Source organism: Drosophila mojavensis, unplaced genomic scaffold (genome assembly GCF_018153725.1).
Source record: "Drosophila mojavensis isolate 15081-1352.22 unplaced genomic scaffold, ASM1815372v1 contig_136, whole genome shotgun sequence".
Lineage (NCBI taxonomy): Eukaryota > Metazoa > Arthropoda > Insecta > Diptera > Drosophilidae > Drosophila > Drosophila mojavensis.
This window is the reverse complement of record NW_025318667.1, coordinates 10,054,933-10,074,519: the sequence shown is the minus strand read 5'-3', so window position 1 is coordinate 10,074,519 and position 19,587 is coordinate 10,054,933. Positions and strand designations below refer to the sequence as shown.

Here is a 19,587-nt window from a genome sequence, read left to right as displayed (position 1 = left end):
AACGTCGACCATGCCAGTGGTAAAAATGTCCAATGGCAGCTGCTGCGTCGCCGTTGTGGTCAGTGTTGCCAGATTAGCTATTTAATAGCATTTTTAGCTATTTTTGAACCCTAAATGCTATGAAAATTTTGAAAATGCTATTAGCTATAAATTTAGCTATTTTACAAACGAATATTTTGAATTTGATTTTAGTATTTAAAGCAAAAAAATAAAAAATAAAAAAACATTTTTCGATTAAGTCCCAAATTGTACGTAATGATCTGCGCGATACTACCACCACGACTTTGTCGTACTTATACCATCACTAGTTGTGAATTTATACCATCGCTAATTCTTCTTGCGCAGCAATGGCAAATGCTGCCATGATTATACCGTGCCTTCCAAATATTTAAAAATGATTCCAGTTAATCAAAAATATAATTCTGATGATGATTTGGATGTGGACCAAATTGTAACATTATTAAATAACATTTAAAAATAAAATTTAAAGTAAATGCATAATGCATAAAGGTTTCAGCTATTTTGTAAGCTATTTTAAAATTTGTTTAGCTATTTTCAGCTATTTTTTAGAGACGATTTTGCTATTTTTATGTCTCAAAACCTGGCAACACTGGTTGTGGTTGCCGGCACTGTTAAACCGTTTCAGTTAACACGAGACGCTTGCGCGAGACACGACCGGCAGCGGATGGTGTTAAAGCAAAATATGTAACAAGCGGACGACACGAAATACAAAAGACAAAAGAGACAAACAAGCACCGTTAACAGTTAACAGTTGACAGTTGAGGCGCGTTCGCTGCGCTTTGGTTACAGCTAGAATTTACTTTTTGTATATTTGCATTAGTCGAATGCAATTCAGAGAGCGCGCGTGTTTAATACCCTACTTTCATTTGTTATTGCTATAGTTTTGTTTTTTTTTTTTGGGGCTGTGTAACTTAAGTCAAATAAAAAATTTATTAATTTGAAAAAAAAAGACGAGAAAAGAATTTTGGAAAAAATGCACGTAGCGGATAATGTGCGCCGGATGAACGTCTACTTCGAGCAGGATCTGGCGGCGGGGGACGGGGGTGCGTCGCCAGTGCAACGTGTTGATATACGCAGCGATACGCCGCCTATCGACGACAATAACAATAACAGCCTGAACACTGAGAGCACTGAGAACAAAGATTACAACATGACGCATCCACCGGTTGTCAGGCGGCAAAAGAAAGACAACAACAGCACACGCTCCCAGTCCCGCTCCCGCGATCGCAACTTTGTCTATGCAGCCGGCGACGTTGTCGTCGGCGGCGCACGTTCCGTAGCGCGCACATTCAAACGCATGTCCCTCATCGAACCCACCAGCAGCATCCAGGGCAACAGCAGCAACAACAACAATGCTGCCGGCGGCAGCCTGCGAGAGCACTCATCCAAAGAGAGCAAAGCTCAAAATGGCGTCGAGCGACTCAAGGCGAATGACAAGCACAAGCAGCAGTACAATTCAACGCCGTAAGTCAGGAGCGAATAATTAGTTAGAGGCGAATTGGCGCTTGACATATGTATGTTAATTAAAATAGAAAGCAGATTTGAAGCGAAATCGATGCAGTAGGAACTAGCGAAATGTTTAAAAGGATTATAAGAATGCATTGAGACTCTGTTAACATTTGCGATATGAATTCGAGTTGATAATTGCCTTAATTGAGTAATTTTGGACTTTATCAAAAGGGAATTGTTAGGGATGCAAATCTTATATGCAATAATTTAGAAAGAAGTTAAAAAGAATAAAAGAATTATTGTAAAAGGAGAGAGAAAGAGTAAATCTCAAATATAATACTCTTATTCTGCGTTCTATTTACTTAGTATGTTCATATAATCAACAGAAATGCGATTATTTTTAACCCTTACATAACTGCCACTTGGTTTAACACCTAATCAATGAATACAATGAATACAAGAGTTACATTGATAACACGAGAATAGAGAAAACGATTTCCATTAGCCAATTGGCTAACTGAGTTGAAAGACCTATTATAAAATCATTTATCTTGTATAGCGCTCTGCACCCTTAACATTTACCCGATAGCTTGCGAACCATAAACTCAGGGGAATAAAAAGACAACAGAAACGTAAAGAAAAACACGTTTACAACTGGACAATGACAACATTTGCCAGATGACTCAACGATCAGCGAAAGTTGTGAACTGTCTGAGCATACGACATAATACTCTGAACTGCAGCTATCTAAGCCTCAAACAGAATGCAAATAAGATTATGCTCAAAGGTCTAATAAAATTGGCAAACAAACTGTAAACGCTTATCGACAAGACTAGATATATCCATATCTAAATATAGGTTCAGCTGTGGGTCGGTCACCTCAGGTATGCAGTTGGCTGCTGAGCCGACGCTTCGCCTGATTCATGCGCCGGTTCATGGTATAGATAATAATTAGTATATACTATAAATTATAAGACAGCACATGGAGCCTTATCAGTCTATACTTTCGGAGTGTTTATATTGCATGTATGTAGATCTAAATATTAGATCACTACGATGTCGAAACAGCGTGGTGTGAAAGAGAAACAGCGAGAGAAAGAAACAGAGATAGAAACAAAGAGGAACAAGGTGAGAAGGCAAATAACGAAGCATCGTAAATCTTTACTATGTCATGAGCTTCTACCATAAATCGGCTTGTGCGTCTAGCGATAAGGTCTCTACGATTGTTGAGCCCAAAAGTAAAAAAGATAAAAAAAATACAATCTAACATGAATAGGAAACTAGTAGATGCTCTGCAATTAGAATTTCTCTTCAGAATACTATAAAATGTTGCTATTAACGCATTGTACAATATAATATTCCCTCATTTCATTGAATGGAACATGAAGCATGATCACGCAACTTTGAGGCTTCCCAATTTGCTGTATTAATCATTACGCTGGCTTTATTATCTCGGCAACTTGTGTTCGCGTATCGCAAACTTTTACTACTTTTAATTGGGCTATTAATTGACAAAGGTATTCCACCAGCTGCGCTCGATCATAAAAGCTTTATGGCTAATCGATTGGCATTATCTAGGCCTTAGTCTAAGCAGAACCCAGTTTCCTGCAGTCAGCCGACAGATGGCAATACAAGCCTCAGCTAGAGCTCTTAGCAACCTTTACCTTAAACGTTTCGCCTTAACCTTGTCCATTTAGTATTCTGTGTCAACCGATAGGTTTGTGGCTATGGTCGGGACTGTGTTATCGTTAAGCACAATGCCTGATAAAGATTTCCTCAAGGCACTGCACAAAATTTTGGACTATGAATGGAGACGAGCGATACGTATGAAAATGGGATATGGAATATAGAATATAGAATATAGAATATAGAATATAGAATATAAAATATATATAGAATATAATATAGAATAGAATATAGAATACATACATCACAGATTATGGAGAATAGATAACCGATCATAGAACATATACCATAGATCATAGATGATATATCAGAAATCAAAGATCAAAGATCATAGATCACAAATCATATCTCATAGATCACCGATTATAAATCATAGATCATATTTCGAACAGCGTATATCATTATTATTATTGATCAATTACACTTATCTACATTGTTCAAATAAACTGGCGCTGTCAGACAGTTTTAGACTTCTAAAATGGCAAAACTTTTTATTGCTGATTAACTATAAGTGGGAGAAATACGTTAACATGATTTGTTTATATATATTCTTTTTTCTTTCATTTTCAGTTCATTGCCTCAAAGCAGCTTCAGCAGCTATATCGGTCCGCTGCAGTCGAGCGGCAGCGCTCAGAGTCTCGCTAGCAACTCCAGTATCAGTCCTCGCAACCGTCACAGCCCGAGTCAGGGTCAAGGCAAGACGGGCGGCTCAGCGGCCGGCAACACGGCCAAACAACATGAACTGCAACAGGCGTCAGCGGTGGCAACGATCTCCTCAACATCTGCCACCGCTGGCGCCGGCAACGGCAGCAGCAGCGGCGGCGGCGGCGGCAGCGTTGCGTCCTCATCGGCAGCTGCGGGCAGCGCCACAGTAGCCGCAACGCCAAATGAAAAAGAGAAGAAGCGCAAGGAAGTCTCCAGTTCGCGTGTGAAAAAGTTCCATCGCCATTTTTCGCAAGTCTCCAAAGACGAGAAGCTCATCAATTGTAAGTAAAGGCCGACAGATGGCGCTTTTGTGACAGCATTTCTGTTTCTAGATGCCAGACTTCCTTATTGCATCGGCTAACAATCAATCAACTATAAAATAGCATAGCATAGCGTTTATTCTCAGAGCTATGTTGATAATGCTGATTGATTTGTATGCCAGATGAAATTTATATTATAATAGTTCAGATTGAATTACTACTATATTGTGTAGATCGATAGACGTATAGGTAGCTAGATGTACACTCATGATGAAAATAATAAGTACACCCAAAAATTTTTGAAGATTCTGTCATAACTAATTAATTTTTGATATTTTTGAAAAAAAAAATGGATGGTAACTTTAAGAGAGCAATCTGGCAATATGATGCATGCCAAAAAAAATTATATTTCCCCCTAAATTCATAGTAGTCACAATAAACTGAAATGGGTCTGCTGAAAATAATAGGTACACTCCATTACTTCAGCCCGAAAAAAAAGTTTAAAATAAGAATGATTTCTTTTTTTGTTGTAAAATAGTAAGTAACCTTCCTACAGATGTTTGATGTAAAAAAAAATTATCAATATCATATGTAGATGGGTCGAAATATTAATTGTTCGAGTCAGGAACGCAGAATTGCTAAAAACCTTCGAAGGAATGGCAAATCTTTGCGTGAAATTGCGAAACTGATGAACAGATCTCTTAACGTTGTGCAAAATGCTTTAAAGATGCACAATAAAAAGGGAACACGTGGAAGTTCATCGAAAACCACACTAGAACTGGACCGACGCATTATAAGGATTGCAACTTTTCCGACCCTTTCAAATCTTCAAAGGTCATTGCTTCCGTAATAGATAATATTATTAATGCTTCTTTAATTAGGAGATGACTACATATGGCTAAACTATCAGGTCGTATCGAAAAAATGGTTGAAATTGATGCGCACCAAAAATTTTATGATGATGCAAAATTTTGCTAAAGACCACATCACCTGGGAAGGATCTGAAAGTAAAAAAAAAGTGGCGTATTATCCTATTTAACGACGAAACCAAAATTTGCCATTATAGAAGTGACTATTCCAGGCATGTAAGACTCCTTACAGGTAAAGAATTCGATCCTCGCTACACAAAAAAAATAGTGAAGCATGTCGGTGGAAACATTATGGTGTGGGGCTGCTTCTGTATCGTCTGATTTTCCTAATATCTGACGTTATGAGAGTAGCAGACTACAGGGATATTTTCGAAAATATAATGTTACCATATGCTGAGGATAACATGCCTCTGCGCTAGGTTTGACAACAAGATAACGGCCCGAGACACTCGTCTACAATAGAATAAGCTTGGCTCGAGGTTAGTAAGGTGGACACTCTCGCATGGCCCAGTCATTCTCCTGATCTGAATCCAACCGAAAACGTGTGTAGTGCATTGATAAAGCAGATGGTAAAGAAAAAGTGTGAAATTAAACGCCAAATAATGGACTGTGTCCAAGAAACCTGGAGGAAGATTACGAATGGGACCTGCCAAGCTTTAATTAGGAGTATGACCAATCAGATAAAAAATTTGTATGAAAATAAAAGAGGATATACAGGATATTGATCCAAAAATAGAATAGCAAAAGATTTTGAATGATTTGAAAATCAAAAAATTAAATACATCTTACGAAAGTAAAGTGTACCTATTATTTTTGTCAAGCACAAAAAGCTCCATTTTTGTTTACTTGTTTGTAACTTTTGAAAAAATAATATTTTTTTTCCAAATTTACTTATTTTTATTAATATATACCTAATTCAGAAATGTGCATTTAAATTTTCATGTTAAGGGCAGTAGAAAAAATGTTTTGCTAAACTAAACTCAAAAAAGTTTAATTTTAAGGGGTGTACCTATTATTTTCATCATGAGTGTATATAGTATATATAGCTGTATAAAATAAATGGTTAGATAGATAGATGAATAGAGAGATGGAAAGATGTGTAGAGATATATAAATATAGATAGAGGGATGTGTGGATAGATATATAGAGAAATTTATAGATAGATGGCAGATTGATGTATGGATAGATGTACAGAGAAATTTATAGACAGAGAAATGTAAAGTGCAATGGATCGATAGATACATGTATGGATATATATATATGTATATATATAGGTATAGACAGATAGAAGTATGAAGAGATATGTTGATAGATAGATATCATTATAGATAGACAGATAGGTATAAGGAGAGATATGTAGTTAGATAGAGATGTGTAGATAGGCAGATAGATGTATGGAGATATGGGTAAATAAATAGATATCTAGAGGTATGGATTCATAGAGATAGCTGTATAAAGAGATGGATGAATATCCATATATATATAAATAATTAAAAAGAAGTATATAGTAAAAGTATACTACTCAAGCCTAATGCAAATCTTAACTTTTTCCCATTTTATTTTTTCTGCTTTGTAGACTTTTCATGCGCTCTGGTTGGGGACATTCCGCTGCAGGGTCACCTGTACATAACGGACGATCACTTCGCCTTCTACTCCAATGTCTTTGGCTATGTAACCAAGGTAGATCTCTTAGTCCCTTACTCAGAGTGCGGCCATTTAATGTCAATTGTGTTCTCCATTCAGGTTGTTATTCCCACGTCTTCGGTAACGAAAATCTCCAAAGAGAAAACCGTTAAAATAATACCAAATGCTGTGGGCGTCGCCACAGCCGATGAGCGTCATGTCTTTGGCAGCTTCATCAGCCGCGAGTCCGCATTTCGTCTAATGTGTAGCGTGTGCAGCCATCTCGCCTCTGGGGCGGAGATTCTGCCCAAGGCCCTGCCCGCGGATGTGGAGCTAACGGAGGAGTATATCGACGACGACAGCAGCTGTTCGGTCAGCGGCAACGAGAGCCCGCCACATCTGCGAGATGCAGCCGCCACCGAAACGGCGGCCATCGAATCCGAGCCACAAATGTTTCTCCGGCAGCGACCAAACACTGACAGACATTCCGGTAAGATCCCTACTACATATATATCCAGTATATATCAGATGAACTAACTAACTCTGTGTTGCCTGCCCAAACAGATCAGCAGGCAAGCAGCTCGCCGAGGGTATTGCATAGCCCGGTGACCATTCGCAGCGCCGCTCCACCCATTGTCCACTATGAGGAGCCGATGGCTGGCGGGCAAGTGCTGCTCATTAAGAACGGCGCTGGTAGCCGTACGGTGAATGGTTCCGCTTCCACTTCTGCAACAGCTTCGGCTGCATCCAGCTCTGGCCCTCCTTCCAGCTCCTCGTCGCCCATTACAGTTGTGGGCGTGGCAGCTCCGCCTCCAACGCCAACTGCAGCGCCATCAGTGGGTCGAGGGCTCAGTAGATTGGCCCATTCGGCTCGCTTGCGTTTGGGCCTGCGGCTGCCGTCGCTCACAGAGCTGCATGTCATCTATCTGGGCATAATGCTGGCCTTTATGCTTGCCCTCTTCTCAGTCTTCTTACTCCACCGCATCCTGGACATCGAGGCCAAGACGAGTCTCTACCGGACGCCAGTCGACTTCAATATGGTAAGTCCATTCTTAAACTCACGCAGATTCCCGAGTTCTAACATTCACTTCTTTGTGAACAGCGGCCGGGCAACGATGAAGACATCTTTGCGGAGGCGCTGCGCTGGCAAAAGGAGCTGCAGGACAGAAGCACGGCAGAAGCTCAGCATATTTTAACGCGGAATCTGGAGCAAATATCTAAGGTGAGAGTCGACGAGCAGAAGATGAAGCTCAGCTAATGAGCGGAGATTGAGAGGATTAGAGTGAGACCTGGGGGAAGGCTAAATCAGATATAGATATAGAATAGAACATGATTGAGCAGCGGAGAAACAGAGAAGGTAAACGGAGAGACCAATAGTAGATATATACATGTATCGATAGAGTTTAACAAAGACGGGAAGATTAAGCGAGAGAGAAAAGAGTGTGAATGACACAATGAGAATAGATCAGAGAACCAAAAATATGTCGAGAATATCACGAGAGAGCGTCAAAAAATAATGAAGAGAACAGAGTAGAAACAAAAACATTGATAGAGATAGAGAGAGAGAGAGAGTAAGCAATGCGAAAGAGAATACCAACAAAAGACCTAGACAGAGAACGTTTGCCAAATGGCGTTATAAAGTGAAGAGGATTATTTGTATAATATGCTTGCGAGAGCTTTAGCCGCTGTGGTAATCGATAGATTGGGCAATCACTTGATCAATGAATCAATTCATAATCTTATCAAACATTGGTCGACCTCCGGGCCTTCTAGCCAGTTGGGGGCAATAATGCCTGGGAGACTAACAACTGCGCCGTATCACACAATATTGTATATAAAGATATTTTTAATATTTATATGTGTAGATAAATTGAGTAAATCATGATTGATTTGATTTGATTTACAGGTGCGTCGCAGCCTGGAAACGCTATCGATGCTGATCCATGACAGAAGAGCCGGTTATGGCGAGGCCCAGGCGAGTGCGGGGCCGGAAACGGTATCGGAGATGGGAGCAATGCCGGAGCCGGATCTAGTCGGTGCCAGCCAGGTTCATAGCGATGTCAGTGACTGATTTCCGATTTTGATTTTGATTTTGATTTCTACATCGATATCGATTTTACCCCCTCCCCAAATACACAAACACTCTCTCTTTAAGCTTAAGTTTTAGTCGGCTCATAGAAAGTAAAACAAAGCCCAAAGCAAATAATTTTTTATAGTCATAGTTCGTATAACTAAATATATACCTTATATATACATATATAGGCCTATATATATGTATGTATATATATAATCGATCTATAGATTTTAATAACTAATTGAAATATTAAAAATCATATTTTTTTTTACTAGTTCTTAAGCTCAATTAAACATGCATTAAAAGCCCAAAAATGGAAACGGAAAATTTATATATACATATATATATATATATTTATATCTATAGCTAATCCCCATATGGAATATCTGATTTTTAGCAAATCTCATATGAGATATTTGATCTTTACCTGCTTTTGCTCCAATGTGAACAGCGTTTTACTTTGTTTTTAAATTTCATGAAATAATTGAAATGAAAATGAAAGTTTCTTAAGTAAAGATGATCTTTTTAATTGTTTCCGATTATGTTTTTCGTTTTCTTATAAAAATAATCCTGTGATATGCATATTTTAGTTATTTTTTTTTATAATTATTTTTTTTTTTTTAAATATATTAATGATGCTCCATGCCTATTCTAAGTATCCAAAAACAACACAAAAATAAAATCAAATCAAAAAAAAAAAAAAATCTTTACATTTAGGTTTTATCAATTGAAAACTTATTTGAATATATCGAACGAATTTTGTTGTTTTTTTTTTTTTAGTATATATATTTTAATTTTTATTTGCTCTAAGTATACATATATTTAAAACAAGAAAAAAAAAAAAACAAATATTGTAATTATAAAATTCAATTCATGCTAAGCACATACCCTATGAAAATATATACAACTATACTATATATAAATATAAATATATATTTATGTAATAAATAACTAAGTGAAACTAATGAAGAAATGTTTTTTACTGGGCCCATGCTGGAGATTGATTATATTTATTCTTTCTATTTAGATATAGATATATGTATACCTGATATAGATATATCTATAATATATATATCTTATAGAAAATTGCTTAATATAAAGTCCATATATTGAGTGGCTTCTAGGATTCATTAAATTTCCATTCTTTGTTGGTCGCAGTGAGTATTACAAAAATAACTCATATTTACAATAGGTATATCATATCATAGATAACACTCTTAATTTGATGCCAGCAGCCAGAAGTTCTAGATTATCAGAAGTAATCAAGTATTATATTTCTTAACTGCTCTAGGAATTCAAATTTTATGTCTAATATCTGTCTTAAAATCATTAACTTGATGAGCAGAAAGACTATCTACCTATCTTTCTGCTTTATACCTCTAGACTAACTGGGGGTTAACAAAAAATTAGCTGCTAGTGCTGCTGCTGTTGTTGGTGGTACTGCTGCTGGTGCTACAGCTGCATTTCTCGGAAGCTGAGCGGATGGCGGGCGGGTGATGGAGATGCTCGATGCACGCACGACTGGGCTAGGCAAACGGCTGTAGTTTCAACTCATGAAAGATGGTCGGCGATATATCCGGCACCTGTTTGTCGTCGTGCAGCTGCAGAAGCTTAAATATGCCCGTGCCAATGCCAGCGGGCATGCCCAAAATGATGCGCTCCGAGACGCCGTTGATGGCATCTGTCTGGCCATAGTAGGCCGCATCGAACAGATGATCCGCCGTCTTCTCGAACTGAATGGGGAAAGTAACCAATTAGATACAAATTAAGTGGGATTGAACTCCTCTCTCTTACCGATGCCAAATTGAAGACGCTCTCCCGCATCTTGGCCAGGCCGTGGCGCGTGATGCCCAGTACCTCGCCACGTGCGGTCATCTGGCTGGCCAGGAGCATGATGTGACGCCAGTCGACGCTCATGCCGTGTCCCTCCATCACGTCCGTGATCTCGCTCATGATGATGGTGCGCGCCGCCTCAATGCCCAGCGTCTGATAGATTTCACAAATGTTGTTGCTGCGCGTACGCTCGCCCACCACGCCGTAGGTGGCGATCACTTCCCGCAGTCCGTAGCCCTCGATGCACAGCTTGTAGGTGGGCGGCTGCTTGGCATCGTCGACAGCGATGACGGCGCGTGCAATATTCGGCAGGCCCGCCACGACAACGTTCTGTATGGTGGTCGCTAGGCGAGCCAGCTCTGCATTGATTGTCGCATTGCGTGTCGCCTCCACACGAACAATAATCCTTGACTTCTTCGGAATCGCATGCAGCTGATTGGCCTTGATGCGCAGCCGGGATTTCAGTATGCTGCACATTATGCTATCCAAGTCGATGTGAAGACCGAGCACCTTAATGCGCGCTGTATCGATGCCAATGACCAAATGGCAGCTTTGGGGTCCACAGACAAGCTCCACAAACGACGACAGCTCGCCCAGCGTTGTCTTCTCGATGCGCGCCTTCACCTGACGCGCGAACTCCATGCTGGTATTGTTGCGCAGCTCGGCTGTTATAATGGGCGTCGATATCGTCTTTGTGGCATTGATGATCTCCACAATACGCGGCACACCCTGTGTGATGTTCATCGAGGCGACGCCAGCGAAATGGAAGGTCTTCAGGGTCATCTGTGTGCCCGGCTCGCCAATGCTCTGGGCGGCAATGGCGCCAACCGCTGTGCCCGGCTCGGTCACCGCACGATTGTAGCGATCGTTAATGCGTCGCAGAAACTCGAGCAGCTGCTCCCGACTGATGCACTCGATCTGCTTGCAGAGATCTTTATGCTCGGCACCGTATTTCTCCTGCAGCTTGCTAATGCGCTTCGTGACGGTATTCAGGTGGGAGCTGCAGTGGGGGAAAGTTATTAGTAATGTCAATCAAGATCAAGGGATCCACAACTTACGTCACATCCCGTTTAAAGTCAGCACGTGCTTCGGCGAATTCCGGAAGCTGCAACAGTGACTCCACCGTGCTGAGTATCTCGCCCGCTTCCAGCGGCTGCTGATCGCCGCATGGCAATTGGGCTCGCAAATTGTCGTATTGGTGATTGAGATCGACGGGCTTGTTGCGTGTCTCCATGGAAACGGGATCGAGACCATCGCCGCCATAAATGGTGTCCACCATTTCGTTAACCGCATTGCGCACGGTGCCATCGTAGTGAACGACGAGATCCTCCAGACACTTGACCAGACGTCGCTGCAGATAGCCCGTCTCGGCGGTCTTCACGGCCGTATCGACGAGACCCTCACGGCCGGCCATGGTGTGGAAGAAGAACTCCGTAGGCGTCAAGCCCGAGTAGAAACTGTTCTGCACGAATCCACGTGCGGCTGGAATTGCGGCTGCAAGTAGAGCGAAACGAAATTAGTGACTTGTAGAAAGTAGCGAGTGATCAGTAACGAGTAATGGGATTATGAGCAACCAGCAGGCAAATAAAGAGTATTTCATGAGATGCAAATAAAGAGTAAGTCGTTCATATCCAGGCCAACAAGTGGCGAGTCAAGAGAAACGAGTAATGAATGAATTGCAATGAGTACTTAATGAGCTGTTAGGTATAAACAGTTGTACTCCAGTAATCAATAACGATTGACGTTATACGCCTATCAATTAACGAGTAAGATTTGACGAGTGATATATAAGGAGTAAATTAAAGCAGATATTAAGTAGAGAGCAGGTTAGGCTAGTCTAGTCTATATCTTCGGATTTCCATAGTAACGAGTAGCACATGACGAGTCATAAGTAACGAGTGTCATAAAGAAAAGAAACCTCAAAGAAAAGAAAACTGTAGCTTCTCCCTACAATTAGTTAACAAGTAAGAAGGCTCTAGTCGAGACTGCTCAACTAGGAGACACCCTGCACGCTCCAAGCTGATATTCTAATCATTCTGCATTTCTCTTATGCACACATACATACACTTCCATCCACACGCACGCAAAAGGAGGCGCTCTGCTAGCTGCGCAGCGACTGCACTTGGGCTGCGCTGCAGTGTGTGCAATATTATGAGAATTTACTTGTTGAATCATTTCTTTTGTAGTAGGACTATCTTCATGAAACTTTCAGAGCGTGATCATAATGTTCAAATGTCTGTATATTGGTATCCAAAATCTTTGTATATACACAGTAAATCTGAAGTCTCCAGGTCAAATAGTATTCAAAATAGGCTGAAAAACAAAATCAATTTATCGATTCTCCTCAATAAAAAGATATCGAATGAGTTATCGAAAAAATATGATAAACTTGTACTGCGTATGGTAGACTCGAGTCTAGGCGCTTTCACCTCTCTAGCTCATGTAACTTCTGAGATCTAGGAATTCATACAGACGGACGGACAGACGGATAGGGCTATATCGACTCAGCTCGTCGCCCTGATCAGGAATATGTATGCTTTATGGGATCTGCGATGATTCCCTCTGCCTGTTTCACAAAATCATTATACCTAACATATAGAAATGAAAATTAGCGGCATAAAAATTCAAGCCAGCTATTAGAATAAAGCAACGAGTGACATCTAACGAGTATCTGAAATACTGACTCGTACTACTTACAGTGCCTGTCGAAGTGGGGCAGAGCGCGATTCTCAAAGCCATTGGGCACTCGCTTGCCACTGATCGCCTGCTGTCCGACGCAGGCAATCATCTGGGAGATGTTGATGTTGGATCCCTTGGAGCCGCTGAGCGCCATGATCAGGGCGCTATTCGTTGGATGCAGCTCGGCGAAGCAGGTCTTGGCCGCCTGCTCTCGAATGCCGGACAGTTCGCGCAGCATCACTGCCTCGAGGGTCTCTTCGGGCGTGCAGCCGGGCTGGCATTGGAGAGTGCCCGCCTTGAGCTTCTCGATGTACTCGTTGCACTTGGCATAGCCGCGCTCCAGCAGGACCTGCTTGTGCTGCAGCAGCCTGGCGCTGGGCGTCACATCGCTGATGCCAAAAGAGAATCCCCGATTCTGTATGAAGTACGACGCAATCTGAAAGGGTTCGTCATACGGTTATTTATAGTTGCATGGAATTTGGGCTTATTTTGTTTGTGGCCTCTGATTTCTCGGTACTGGTTCATATACTTATAACAAGGCTGTTAAGTGCCGTCATGGCTAGCACCAGAAACAATTCTGGCGAAAGTCGTCGCCAGATTGAGATAAACCCACCTCAAGGTGCTCGGCGAGGGCGCGACGGGGGCAGCGCAGAGGGCAGGCAGCCGGGTGTTAAGCACGTAAATAATTCGCTGTTTGTCATTTAATTGGTTAAATTCGCTCGTACAGACAAGCGACTGGCAGGTGAGCTAATTAAATTACACTGCACAGCAAAGAAAACCTTAGCACAATATGAATTTATTTATATTATTTTCTAGCTGTCTCTCTCTCTTACTCTATCTCTCTCTCTCTTTCTCACTCTCTTTAAAAGGCTTCAAGGCTTATGTATCGATGGGTTTGGTTTGCATTTATATATTATAGAACAATATATCAAAATAGTGATTTTTTTTTTTAGTATTATATGATATATTAAAATATATATATATATATTTATATGATATATTTATATGATATATATATATATATATATATATGATATATTAAAAAAAAAATAAGCAACTCATTTCAGCACATTTTTTTCTATAAAAAATGTTTTGGAGCATCGACGCTATTTTTATATTTCAATATTATACGAAGTTTTAACAGGTTTTCTATCATTGTTTATCGGAGAATTCAAAATTGTAAAAAATATTTATTTCTCAACGTTACACGAAGTTTTAAGAGGTTTTCAATCTTTATTTATCGGAGTATTGGAAATCGTAATTTGAAATTGTAATTTTAATTGTGGTTTATTAAAATTTATCAAAGTATTAAATATTTTTAGAGTATTTTATATATTTCGATAATTTAATTAATAATGATTTTTCAATCCGAATAGTAAATATTATCATGGATTTTTACGAACTTTTAGTTTATTAGTAGAGCCAATAAATTGCTTGGCGTAGCTCAATTATGTTGTCTAGTGTAAAATTGAGGTCTTTATTTTTTTGAGCGTTATCAGTGATAAGAACTTGAACCAAGTTGGACAAAAGGAACTGATGAGGAGACGATCGGGCGAACAGTTAGCTAGGCATTTAAGCAGTAGCAGCGACGTCAAAGGCAACGTCGACAGCGCGGCAGCGACGCCAGCTGCGGCAGCGATAGAGACAGGTGAAGCAGCACTGGCGTGTGAGTAATTAATCTTATCGAGCTGCGCTGCGAACTGCGAGCTGGCCAAATAACAAGAACACGACCAGGCCGTGTTAATAAGAAATTGTACAAACGACAGACAAGCCGAGCTGCGGAGGGGGTCGCAGCCGATTGGGGGCGGGGCAGTATCATAGGGGGCTGCATATGGGTCCGCATATAATTGCGAAAATCGACGCAAAGCGACGCAGACGTCGCCGAGCAACAAGCGACACCACAAAGAGAGACAGACAGACACAGCGATAGAGAGAGAGAGAGAGAAACCAATGAGGTATTTCACAAGGATGCAAAGTAGTTGGCCAGGATTGGGCACAGCTAGAGGCATTGGCTGGCTGCTGTTGCTCCAACTGGTGCTAGCAGCTCCGCCTGCCTCACAAGTGGATATTGTAAGTACCTAAAGCCGAAGCTCGCAGCGAATGTCCAACTGAGAATGTCCACATTCGAATCTCTTAATCCACAGCAAGGACGCATTATTGGCGGCCAGCGTGCGGCAGCCGGGCAATTTCCATGGCAGGTGATATTGAAGCGCGATGAATGGGATGATTTGCTGTGCGGCGGCTCCATCATATCGAACAGCTGGGTCCTGACCGCGGGCCACTGTGCGTACGGCCGGAGCTCGCTCTATCTGATCTTTGGCAGCGTTGAGCTGAATCCGGAAGAAGCGATAAATATGACGGCCACACAGCTGTTCGTGCATCCCAATTACAATGACAACATGAACAACGATGTGGCCCTGGTGCAGCTGCCACAGCAGCTGATCTTCTCGAGCACAATTCAGCCCATCCAGCTGGTGAGCAGCCAGCAGGCCAGCAACAACTATGTGGGCACGCAGGCGACCATCGCCGGCTTTGGCCTGATCGACGATGAGTACTTGGACTTTTCGCAGGAGCTGCTCTATGCCCAGGTGCAGGTGATCGCCAACGACAAGTGCCTCACGATCTTTGGCTCGAATGTGGTGCTGGCATCGACACTGTGCGCCGAGGGCTATGCGGGCAGCACGATGTCCACGTGCAGCGGTGACTCCGGCGGACCACTGATCGTGTATAGCAGCAATGCGAATGCCTGGATACAGATTGGCATCAATTCGTTTGTCGCCGAGGATCAGTGCACCAGCGGCTATCCATCGGGCTATGTGCGTCTCACCTCGTTCTTGGACTATATCGCCGAGACAACGGGACTGACACTCAGCTAAACTGATGCCGTGGCTAAGATAATAATCAATCAAAAATCCACTTCCTTCTATTTTGCAAATAAAGCGCAAATATATAGCACTCGAATAAACCAAAAACAGATTTCCCCATGCCACGAATGCCACAGATAAGATAGGCCACACCGCTCCCGGCGCCCCGTACACCCCATTCCCTCACACATGATCTCTACCCCATCAGTATCTTCTCTATACCATCACATAGATAGCTCCACTGCACGGCTGGGCCTTTGGGCTGGTGCTAGGCTGGGTGCAAAAGGTTTAAGAGCAAGGGCGCTTATCTTTAAGTGCCTCATTGTTCTAGAACTGACATTAAAGAGGTTCAGTTCCACATGCCAATTATCGATTCATTGTTTTAGTTTTAATTGATATCGTTTGATTGCCCTATTATGGGACTTATTATATCTTACTATCGAATCAACAGGGCTAGCCTATGTTTGATATCATTATCGACTCCTAGCTTATTTCAAATATAGATTTTTTGAAGACGTTAGAAAGACTTCTATTTTTATTGATATCGATTGGAGCATTAGAGAGTTTGTCCAAAAAAAATAAAAAGTTGATATTCTACTTGGACAGCTCCATATTTGACTTTATTCCAGAGAACAAACTGACAGAGAGAGGGAAAGTCGACTAAATGGGCAAGACAAAGCTTAAGTCAGAGAGATGTATGCTGACAGAAATACTTAAACAGAGAGAGAAAGCGAGAACGAGAGAGAGAGAGAGCAAAATGAGAGATAGAACGAGAGAGGAAGAGGAGAGAGAGAGAGGGAGAAATCTGCTGACACAGAGGGAGAAACAGATAGAAAGAGAGATAGAGAGAGAGAGAGAGAGAGAGAGAGAGACGAACTGACATGCAGAAAAGGAGAGATATAGAGAGATGGGGTATTGTATATATAAAGGGAGTGAGAGTCACTATAGAGAGAGAGAGAGAGAGTATGTAGCATACACACACACGAAAGAGACAGGTGGGCGAACAGTCACACCCATGGGGCTCAAAGACGGGAATGAAGACACGGCGGCTTAGAGTGAAAGAGAGAGAGACAGAGAGAGCAAAACAAAGTTTGGTCCATATGCAGAGAAACAGACTCAGACACTTCCGGGGAGAAAGAGACCGATAAGTATATCTAAAACTTATACGCACCCTGGCTAGACGCCACATGGCTTTCGTGGCAAAAGCCTCGCCAAAATCTCGCAGCAGCAGATAGAAGATGCACTGCTTGGTGCCAGAGCCCATGGTGGCCTTGTCCATGGTGCCGCACATCAGTTCCGAGTTGCGAATGTGAATCCCTGCAGCCGAAAGAGACAGATAGTTATTAAAAAGAGTGAGCAGACCAGGTATACATAAGCAGATGACGTACAGGAATCGTTGACACAAAGATCCATGTTGCCCGAGTAGTTGCGTCCCTTGTTCACCATGTTGAGCCGAACAATGGAGTCGTCATTGGGTCGCATTAGCAAACTAAACAGTTGCTTGCCCGTCCAGAGGCGACGCGGCTTCCAAATGGCTGGCGGCGGCATCTGGATGCGCATGGTTGAGTCCTCATTGGCCAGAAAGCAAGCGGCTAGCTGCATCGCCTCCTCTTTGGTAAGAAAGACCTCCTTCTGGGTCAGCAGGTAGCCGCCCGTAATGAAATCCTGTGTGGCTGCAATCAGGATTTCACCATTCTTCGGCGTCACCAGATTCGATTGATTGCCCATCAGGATTAGGGCCTCGGCGCGTGCCTCTTCCGTCTGTGGCAAGTGCAAATTCATTTCATCGCCATCGAAATCAGCATTATACGGCGTACAGGCGCATTCGTTAAAGCGGAACGTGCGCTGTGGCTGCACTTTGGCGCGATGGCACATGATGGACATCTTGTGAAGCGAGGGCTGGCGATTGAATAGAACGATGTCATCGTCGCGCAAGTGCCGCTCCACAATGTCGCCGCACTTGAGCTCCTGGGCGACCTTTTCGCGATTGCCATAGGCCAAGTATTTCTTAAAGCTCGAGCCGCGCTGCTGCACGTAGTTGGCGCCCGGATGCATGGCGGGTCCATTGCGAACCAATTGCTTCATTTGCCGTATATTGGCGGGATTGACGCGCTCCGGGTAGGTGAGTATCTTGGCCACGCGCACTGGCACGCCCACCTGATTGATCATCAGATTGGGATCAGGTGAGATGACCGTGCGGCCACTGAAGTCCACACGTTTGCCGGACAAATTGCCGCGAAAGCGTCCTTGTTTGCCCTTCAGTCGCTGGACAATGCCACGCGTTGTCTTCTTGGGCGCCATATTCAACGGGATTCCACTGATCTCACTATGGAAATAGAGGGCCACATGCAGCTGCAGAAAGTCCCAATCCTCATGTATTAGCTCTATTTTACCACCTGTGGCCATATGGCGCTGTATGACATCGTTGATCAAAAGAATTTCGCTCTGTTTCATGGTCAGATCATCCTCCGTGGTGCCCGCCTTCACCTCTGACAACACAGAGGGCCTGATGCAGGCCGGTGGCACAAAGACACGGGTGACAATCAAGTGCTTCGGATGCGCACCACGCGAGCACATGCCTAGCAAAGCGATGTCACTTTGCGGTATCTGCTCGAACAGGTCGAGCACCATGAGCGGAGTTAGCTCCTCTGCTGCGCTGTAGTTGCTTAGAGTTAAATTCAAATCCCGATTCAACTCAGTGGAGCGTAGCATCTCTTCCATGTGACTGGTAAAAGTGGCATCCTTTTTGCGACCTTTGTATGGATCGTGGAGGATCTTGAGTAGTCCGGGCCCCTTCTTGACACCTCCATTGGCTGCATTGCAATGCGGACATTTGGTCACCTTCTTGGCCTTAGCGAGCATCTGCGAGTGCAGAGCCTTCTTGCCCAGATATGAGAAATTGGGGTTGTGTAGCTTCTTCTCGAATACCGCACGATCCTCTGGCTTCAGCATAACACGTGCGCATGTCTTGCATATCATTTGTAGAATATTTATTGTCGATCGGAAGTGTCCGATGTGAAAAACAGGCAAGGCTAGATCCAAATAACCAAAATGTCCAATGCATTCGTTTAAGCCCTGGCCACAAGTTTCGCAGACGGCATCCTTGGTGCTGATGCCCATCCGACGATCGAGTACTCCATATGGCACCGGTTGCCGTTGTGCCTGATACAAGTTCTTTGAAATAATGCGGACTAGCGATTCCTGTTGAATTTCATCGGCGCCGCTGATGCCGAATTGCACATGTGAGCTGCACAAATTACAAATCAATTAATTATCTGTCACTGCCAGCTATAGCAAACTTACATTTTCTTGTTTAGCGCCGAGGCGCGAAACTGCTCTTTAGGCATGTCGTCAATTTAATGGAACCACGGCCAAAAATCACAAATATTCAATTTTTATTTAAACCATATGACAACACGCTGCCGGTCACAGTTCTGCATCTATCGATATGCTGAACAATCGATACTTTACTCAAAATGGCAATTCTAATTGGAGGCCACCATAAACGTTTTTCCAATTAAATG

The 19,587-nt window shown here is 42.6% G+C and overlaps 3 protein-coding genes across 9 annotated transcripts in view; 2 read left to right on the top strand and 1 right to left on the bottom strand.

Moving 5' to 3' along the window:
* LOC6585128 (protein Aster-A) overlaps positions 1-8,811 on the top strand; it is a 42,820-nt gene extending 34,009 nt beyond the window's left edge. For 6 of the 7 annotated variants that reach the window (XM_032732612.2, XM_015161096.3, XM_032732613.2 and 3 more), the window contains 6 exons: positions 3,727-4,142; positions 6,567-6,670; positions 6,734-7,103; positions 7,178-7,653; positions 7,716-7,835; positions 8,520-8,811. In XM_032732612.2, coding sequence (XP_032588503.1) covers positions 3,727-4,142; positions 6,567-6,670; positions 6,734-7,103; positions 7,178-7,653; positions 7,716-7,835; positions 8,520-8,684 — 1,651 coding nt within the window. In that variant the 3' untranslated portion in view covers positions 8,685-8,811. Of the gene's footprint in view, positions 1-682; positions 1,486-3,726; positions 4,143-6,566; positions 6,671-6,733; positions 7,104-7,177; positions 7,654-7,715; positions 7,836-8,519 lie in introns of those variants that run through there. The other variant, XM_002010731.4, reaches the window with a different exon arrangement.
* A 1,246-nt stretch (positions 8,812-10,057) lies between these two features.
* Positions 10,058-19,521, bottom strand: LOC6585126 (DNA-directed RNA polymerase III subunit RPC1). The gene is made up of 7 exons (XM_002010729.4): positions 19,367-19,521; positions 17,452-19,310; positions 17,235-17,380; positions 13,218-13,635; positions 11,579-12,014; positions 10,482-11,520; positions 10,058-10,420 (listed from the first exon to the last, which is right to left on the bottom strand). Exons 1-7 carry the CDS (start codon positions 19,408-19,410, stop codon positions 10,214-10,216), a joined length of 4,149 nt encoding a protein of 1,382 aa, XP_002010765.1. The 5' UTR covers positions 19,411-19,521; the 3' UTR covers positions 10,058-10,213.
* Positions 15,049-16,171, top strand: LOC6585127 (brachyurin). The gene is made up of 2 exons (XM_002010730.4): positions 15,049-15,269; positions 15,344-16,171. Exons 1-2 carry the CDS (start codon positions 15,150-15,152, stop codon positions 16,073-16,075), a joined length of 852 nt encoding a protein of 283 aa, XP_002010766.2. The 5' UTR covers positions 15,049-15,149; the 3' UTR covers positions 16,076-16,171.
* Positions 19,522-19,587: the final 66 nt, after the last annotated feature.

Excerpts from the sequence above, each read along its gene's own strand:
- LOC6585126 (XM_002010729.4), bottom strand. The coding sequence starts at position 19,410 with ATGCCTAAAGAGCAGTTTCGCGCCTCGGCGCTAAACAAGAAAAT. Across the intron at positions 13,636-17,234 it reads CCATGTGGCGTCTAGCCAGG|ATTGCGTCGTACTTCATACA; the intron begins GTGCGTATAAGT and ends GAACCCTTTCAG. Across the intron at positions 12,015-13,217 it reads GCCCCACTTCGACAGGCACT|CCGCAATTCCAGCCGCACGT; the intron begins GTAAGTAGTACG and ends CTCTACTTGCAG.
- LOC6585127 (XM_002010730.4), top strand. The coding sequence starts at position 15,150 with ATGAGGTATTTCACAAGGATGCAAAGTAGTTGGCCAGGATTGGGCACA. Across the intron at positions 15,270-15,343 it reads CTGCCTCACAAGTGGATATT|CAAGGACGCATTATTGGCGG; the intron begins GTAAGTACCTAA and ends CTTAATCCACAG.